Raw genomic sequence first — 7,547 nt, forward strand, 5'->3', positions numbered from 1 at the left:
AGGGAATCTTCAAAGTGCAGCAACTGCAGATACTTGTAGAAACTTGAGTTTGGGACCTTAAACTGAATTCTTATCTTCTCAAATGTCATTAAACCTTAACAGCCTCCTAGCTCATGTAAAACTAGGCCCAGGCTGAAGTCCCCCCCCACCCATCTAGCTACACTAAGGGGGGGGCTGAATTTGATCAACCAGATCTGCTGCCGAATTGAAGCCACCCAGAAATGAAACCAAGTCACTTTAAATTGGTACAAAAGGCTTTATTTGTTTATACAAAAGTGCAGGAGGTTAAAACCAAATTCTTCATTTCTCAGCTGCTTTCTTGCCTTTTCTCCCCGAGGCTTTAGGAGCAGCAGCGCCACCTTCCTCTCCATCACTCGCTTTCTTCTGTCCATCTTCCGTTTGAGCCGCTTTCTTCCCTTTCTTTGGTGCTGCTGCCGCCACTTCCGCACCCTCATTTCCTCGCTCCTCAGTTTTCTGGGCTCCTTTCTTTCCCGCTTTCTTCGCTGTGGTTTTCCCCGACTCTGCTCCCTTGCTCCTTGAGGTTTGAGCTTTAGGTTCAGGCTCTTCTGCATTACTGGCAGCTTTCTTGGCCTTGGGTTTCTTTGCTGGAGCCACTTTGGAAGCTGAAGCATCCGTCTTGGGTTTCTTTGGTTTGTCCCCCTGAGAGAGAGAGAGAGACTTCATTTATAGTAGAGCGAGCCGAGGACATGTTTAATGTTTTCAAAAAACAGCTATAGCTTTATACAAGTCAGTCAACATCCAAGAGCACCCTCTTAAATCTTGGTTCATCCTTCATTACATGCTCAATTCACTCAAGACGAATTCATGTTTTCTTGGGGTGTTTCCAGGAGTCACAACCCAAATGTCATTGTCCTTTCAACAAAACTCAGAGCATGTTGGAAGCCACAAGACTTCAAACTCCCTTCAACATTGGCTGTACTTCTAACTCATCGTGATGACATAAGCAGGCTTGGGTCTGAAATGAGCCTGATGTGGGCACAGGCAAGCAGTGAGGTGGGTAGGGTACGGGCAATCATGCTTGGGCATGGTGCAAGGCAACTAGGCATGGCATGAGCACAACCTTAATCTTCCATCAGAAGATTAACACTTCACCTTTAAACATTTTACTTGACATCATGCACCATCAGGCATGGAGAAATTTATCCTAAACACCCCCCCCAGCCACTCTCAAGGAGGGAGCCTAGTTTTCTGATTCACTGATCAAATTTAAAGCTTTAAAACACGAGTTGCAGTTTAAGCTCATTAGTGTAACCGACAAACTGTAGGAACCAGCAGCCGTGGCCCAATTTCCCCAAAACACACCAAAACAGCTACTATGGTGGAACTACAAGTACTACGAGGCATTTATACACTACAGTTACGAAGAGAATAAAAGCCACACAAGACTAATTTCTACAAATGAACCAGTCAAATGTAAACAGCGGTTTGGGTTCTAGAGAAACTCACAAGTTAGAACTGTTAAGTGGTGGTGATGGGAACTAGACAGCCACCTCTAAAAGCTCACTCAAAGTGTCCATCAGGCAGTGAATTAATTTCACAATAGCTGATGCGTTTACTGAATGCAGCGATTAACAGCAATGTTTTATTAGTCGTGGGCTGGAGGTCAGGGAACCAGCCTCGTGACCGGAAGGTCGCCGGTTCGATCCCCAGAGCCGACAGTCCATGACTGAGGTGTCCTTGAGCAAGACACCTAACCCCCAACTGCTCCCCGGGTGCTGTGGATTGGGCTGCCCACCTCTCCAGGCAAGTGTGCTCACTGCCCCCTAGTGTGTGTGTGTTCACTAGTGTGTATGTGGCGTTTCACTTCACAGATGGGTTAAATGCAGAGGTGGAATTTCCCCGTTGTGGGACTAATAAGGGTCACTTAAACAGTTGAAATGACTGTTGTACAAGCACCCAACTCAGACGCCCAGTTGCACAATGTCAAACTGACTACTGAACAAGCAAAACAAACTCTACACATGTCGCCCTCTAAACATGTCAGAGGACTGAATTAGAAGCCAAGCCTCATCTCAATTTCAGTGAAGGCTCGTTTAAATATTGCCTCAACTCACCCATTTCACATTCCACTTGTTGCAGACATCTAACAAAAGGTGGAAAATTGCAGTCCTGCAATAATTACTATAATTTCAAAGAACTGTAGGCAGTTACGTAACTGGACAAGGCTAGATATTGGCCAAAAAAAAGTGTTCTTTAAAAGCCATTCATGGCAGAGATGCAGGTTAAGGCAAAAAACCATTTCTATTAAGAATAAGGCCAAAACCTGGGCTTCATAATCGTTACCACTTTTTAGCAATGCCAACAAGCTTTAATCCACGTTTACACAGGTCTGAGAGGTACATGCAGAACAAGGTTAAAACCTCAGACCTGTAGGCTCACCGGTGGCTTCGGACAGTAAATAGTGTGGTAGTCATGGCAATCCCTGGTTCCCCATCACCACCACTAAAGTCAACCATTTCACACCAAATTACACCAATTTTGGAAAATTGGTGGTCAAAATTAGGCCTAAAGGTGAGTAGTAGGTTCTTGAGGTTCACTCACCTCTGCTGCAGACTTTTTCTTCGCAGGCTTCGTCTTCTCCGTCCCTGAACAGGAAATGTGTCATTAACAAAAAGGAGGAGAAATTTATGTAACTGAGCAAAAGTCACGCATTCATACCGGCATCTTTAGCTTTGGCCTGGCCAACATTGGGGTTGGCGTTCTCCTTAGCCTCTCTGGTCTTCTTGAGTGGTTTAGCTTCTTTAGGCTTTCTAACTGCAAGCTAGAAAACAGCCAACAGTTAATGTGGATCATCAATATTCACTTATTAATAACTAATGAGCAAAGCTGCACACCAAGGCTATAATGAACTGTATTAACCCATTCATATCTGTATTTAGCACATCCGAGCACAAGTGTGAGGCTTGAGTTGTTAAAATATGGCTAAAAAGCAGGTTTTAGTTCAAGGAGTTGTCAAAATGGGACCAAACCAAACAGAAAAGCCAAATATGACTGGCCAAATTCAGAATATCAAGCAGCTAAGACTCTGAACATTTCACCATTTCAAGCAATCAAGATGTGGCAATTCATTCATATTAAATCTGTTGGCCACCAATTAAAGTAACCAATAGCTACATTAGCCTCAACTCCAGTGGAAAAACCTACACATTTCAGACAGACAGGTCATTTGGGTGGAGCTTTACACAAGTTAATGCTTGTAACTGGGTACATGGGAGTACCTGTGTATTATACACTGACCAGGAACATTCTGACCACCTTGTTTCTACGCTCATTGCCCATCTCAGCTCCACTTACTGTAGAGCTGCACTCTGTAGTTCTACAGTTACAGACTGTAGTCCATCTGTTTCTCTGATACTGTTACCCTGTTCTTCAGTGGTCAGGACCCCCATGGACCCTCACAGAGCAGGTACTATTTGGGTGATGGGTCATTCTCAGCACTGCAGTAACACCTATGTGGTGGTATGTTGGTGTGTGTTGTGCTGGTATGAGTGGATAAGACAGCAGTGCTGCTGGAGTTTAACACTGTCCACTCACTCTCCACTCTATTATATACTCCTACCTTATAGATGTAAGGTCAGACAACAGCTCATTTGCTGCTGCACAGTTTGTGTTGGTCATCCTCTAGTCCTTCATCAGTGGTCACAGGATGCTGCCCACAGGACATTTTTGGTTGGTGGACCATTCTTAGTCCAGCAGCAACACAGGTGTTTAAAAACTCCAGCAGCACTGCTGTGTCTGATCCACTCAGGCCAGTGCAACACACTAACACCACCACAGTGTTACTGCAGTGCTGAGAATGATCCACCACCCAAATACTACCTGCTTTGTGAGGGTCCATGAGGCTCCTGACCACTGAAGAACAGGGTAACAGAGTATCAGAGAAACAGATGGACTACAGTCTGTAACTGTAGAACTACAGAGTGCAGCTATACAGTAAGTGGAGCTGATCAGATGGAAGATGATCGCAGAAACAAGGTGGTCAGAATGTTCTGCCTGATCATTGTACACGTGTGGTAGCCTTGCTTTAAAACCACAGTACAAGTGAAAGTCCATTTGAAGGAGTTCCTTACCCGGAAGCGTCCCTTGGCTCCAGTTGAACTGGAGTTAGCAGGTCGCACAAGAGCGCCAGACTCTAGACCTTTAAGGAGAGCTCTACGGACCATGAACTTGACCCTCGTCTCGTCCACTGTTGGGTGTTTTTCTCTGACGAAGGTGCGGATGGCTTGAGCAGAAACGCCTTTCCTGGAGTCCAGCTCCATCAGCGCCTCCTTCACCATCTCCATCGTGGACGGATGAGTAGGGGCCTTCCGCGGCACCATGGCTTTCGTCTGGTCTTCAGAAACTTCTGGAACAGTAAAAACATTATACACACCCCATATCTTAAGACAACATACGGTGGCTAATGCACTTCAAAAAGATTCCTAAACAAGGATGAGAAGCAGTACTTCATTAAATATTTATGAAAGTTGTATTTACACGTCGATAACGCCAAGTGGGAGTAATAAGCTTCCATCATTTAGCACAGCAAGCCACAGAACGGACCCTATGACGCTGGAACAAATCACAGGATGACCAGCTTAAATAACCTCAGAGGGTCACATGTATTAAACTCCCAAGATAATATGCTTCCTCAAAACAAAAATGGTTCCATTCTAAGGCTTAAAATTCCCTTATCAGAACCACACAGTCCAAAACGTCACCATGACCAACATCCAAATCACAACAGAGCTGCAAACAAAGCCCCAACATGATTATCCTTCTAGTTCTTGAACATTAACAGCGAGAACACAGAATTAGCCATCTAACAAGGGTTTCCAAATCCTGCTGCCTCATTCCAAGCCAATGGTTCCCAGTACTCCTTCTGGAGATCTATAATCCTACAGAGATTAGCTCCAACCTACATCCAAGATCCTGCCACCTCCCAACCCAGCACCAATTCATCAGTTCCAGCCAGCTACTCTGCAGTGGTTGATCTGAAGCAGGTGTTGGGGACTGGGGTTGGAACTACGCTCCACAGATGGGTAGACCTCCAGAACCAGGGTGGGTGACCACCTCACAGCTTAAATGATAGGATCATTGCTAGACCCAAATACAGACTCTTTCAAGGAAGTATGAGCGAGTTCGAATTTTTCAAGATGCAGGTCATTCAGAACGGCATCATGTGAGATGGTTCAGATGTCTTCACAGTGGTGGTGATGGGAACCAGAGGTCACCATGACTACAAAGAACTTTCATGTATTCAAAACCTAGTGAATCCACCCATATCTGAGTTTTATATGGAATTTTGATTGTTAAAATAGTGGGAAAACTTGGGGACTATTTTGCCTCACAGCACCCTGCATGTACCCCTTCACCAATCACTAGACAACAACTCTACTGTTGGTGCTTCTCACTGGCTAATCAACAGAAGCTCAGCACCAGTCAGCATCAAGAAAAGTCCACGGCTGATGGCTTCACTACACCAAGTCACCAAGAAACAAGGCAGCTTCCTAAACCACTTCTCAAAAAAGCAACAAATGCTGTGGAATCACACTGAAACCAGACCTTTTGACCAAGACGCCCAAATATTAATCTATAATACTGCAAATACAGACTCAATCTACCATTTTATGGAGTTTACAAATAAACATTACTCAAATCCCACAGCCTGAGCAAAGCGTGCAGTCCTCCACTTCTAACTGTAGGTACTCCCAGCCTCAAAGCTGACAGTGGACCCCAAAAACAAAGCCAGGGCAGGTCCGGCGTCCTGGTTGACCAGCGTTTAAAACTAGCAAGACATACGTTCATAAGTTTGAGTAATAGCCCCTCAAACCGTCCACACGAAGCAAGGGTGAAGCGGGCCTCCTATACGCCACCTTGCTCGAGTTTTCCGCTCCACCTTAAATGGTGCGGCGGTAACGGCTGCACCACTTAAGGTGGAACGGGAAAATCCGAGCAAGCAGTCGACGAATACCAACTTGCCTTCCGAACTTTCCATTCCGCCTTAAATGGAGCAGCACTTGCGCTCATATACCATTTAAGGTGGAACGCAAAATTGGAAGAGGAAGCCAACGCCAGCCTGAGTTTAAGTCAGTTTCGCGTCCAGACCTGCGTCGGTTTCCTCGCTGGTGTCCTTCTCAGGGCTTCGAGCTGGAGGGGAGCTAACTTTAGTCTCAGCAGCTGCCTTTTTAGGACCCATCTTAAAACACTCGAAGACTATAAAAACCAAGCGGAACCGAACTAAAACTCCTCTAAAAGTCCTGGGCGTCTTCTCTGGGCGCGCTATTTATCGTTTAGAGTGGCAGCGCCTCGCCTGTTTGCCATTAACTGACGTCACAGCCAATTAAGCGTTTAATTATCCAAGTTCAGCTGATGTTTTACGGGGAAGCCCGTCTTAGCCAAGCAGAGGAAAACAGCTCTGTTTATTTCCCCGCTGGTGACATCCTGTATAAATAAAAAATAATGTGTGCCTACGACTTAGTAAAGCGTGGGAATGAGATCCTAATGTGTGGCCACGACGTAGTAAGCCGCGATCTCTTTCCCACGCTTTACTACGTCATGGCCACGACTTAATCATCTCATTCCCATGCTTTAGTAAGTCATGGCCATGCATTAGAATGTGGTTCCCAGGGGTTAATAAGGCGTGGCCACGCATTATTTTCATTTATACAGGATGTCACCAGCAGGGCTGAATGGCAGTTTTTTTCCCCTTCCTATACTTTGGAATACAGAGACCGGCTTGTGACATCCTGTATAAATAAAAATAATGTGTGGCCACGACTTGGGGGAATGAGATCCTAATGTGTGGCAACAACTTAGTAAGCCGTGATCTCATTCCCACGCCTTACTAAGTCATTGCCACAACTTAATCATCTCATTCCCATGCCTTACTAAGTCGGGGCCACGCCTTATTAACACATGGGTACCAGATACTAATGCAAGGCCACGACTTAGTATTATTACGATTGCCATTATTTTCATGTATACAGGATGTCACCAGCGGATTAAAGGGCCCATACCCTGCAGGGGTTTCTCTTGAACTTGGCTTGTGGTGTTGGTGTAGATTTGTGCACCAAACTCAGCCGTAACTCATTAATACGTGACCATTTTCCACCTCTCGCCATAAATACATGAATAAATTCATTTCATAGTGGTCGAGGTTTTATCTCAAAATAGTGACTTTCTTATAATTCTGGGGAAAAATCCTCGATTTCTTGACATGTTAATGTGAGATTTTGCGCTGATGTTGAAATAATGACTCGTTTTAACACAGTTTTGATTTATTATCTCAAGTTTGTCTTAGTAATGTGAAAATAATGGGTTGTATGGGAAAAGATAGTAATCATTTGGAGTCCAGGCAAATATTTAATTGTTTTTAATTGTTTTTTTGAGATGAAAAGTCAAATCTTCAGTATAATATGTTCAATAAAAGCTGCCAGAATGACAACAAAGAAGGAAAAAAGTGTATTTTTATGGAGTCTTTTTAACTGGGGGTGGAAATTAAAACTCTGTATATCTTGATATATCTACACTCTCAGAAATAAAGG

The 7,547-nt window shown here is 44.5% G+C and overlaps 1 protein-coding gene across 2 annotated transcripts; it reads right to left on the bottom strand.

The window, feature by feature from the left end:
- Positions 1 to 236: 236 nt before the first annotated feature.
- LOC108414383 (protein B4) lies at positions 237 to 6,269 on the bottom strand. 2 transcript variants are annotated; one of them, XM_017687235.2, is made up of 5 exons: positions 6,109 to 6,269; positions 4,092 to 4,363; positions 2,680 to 2,782; positions 2,563 to 2,606; positions 237 to 660 (listed from the first exon to the last, which is right to left on the bottom strand). In XM_017687235.2, exons 1-5 carry the CDS (start codon positions 6,197 to 6,199, stop codon positions 301 to 303), a joined length of 870 nt encoding a protein of 289 aa, XP_017542724.1. In that variant the 5' UTR covers positions 6,200 to 6,269; the 3' UTR covers positions 237 to 300. The 2 variants fall into 2 exon arrangements, with proteins under 2 accessions (XP_017542724.1, XP_017542723.1); XM_017687234.2 differs by having other exon boundaries at positions 4,092 to 4,366.
- Between the last annotated feature and the right edge of the window lie 1,278 nt (positions 6,270 to 7,547).

This window comes from Pygocentrus nattereri, chromosome 23 (genome assembly GCF_015220715.1).
Source record: "Pygocentrus nattereri isolate fPygNat1 chromosome 23, fPygNat1.pri, whole genome shotgun sequence".
Classification (NCBI taxonomy): Eukaryota; Metazoa; Chordata; class Actinopteri; order Characiformes; family Serrasalmidae; genus Pygocentrus; species Pygocentrus nattereri.

Coding starts and splice junctions, on each gene's coding strand:
- LOC108414383 (XM_017687234.2), bottom strand. CDS start 6,199: ATGGGTCCTAAAAAGGCAGCTGCTGAGACTAAAGTTAGCTCCCCTCCA. Junction 2,783..4,091: donor GAGCCAAGGGACGCTTCCGG/GTAAGGAACTCC, acceptor GCTGTTTTCTAG/CTTGCAGTTAGAAAGCCTAA. Junction 661..2,562: donor AGAAAAAGTCTGCAGCAGAG/GTGAGTGAACCT, acceptor TCTCTCTCTCAG/GGGGACAAACCAAAGAAACC.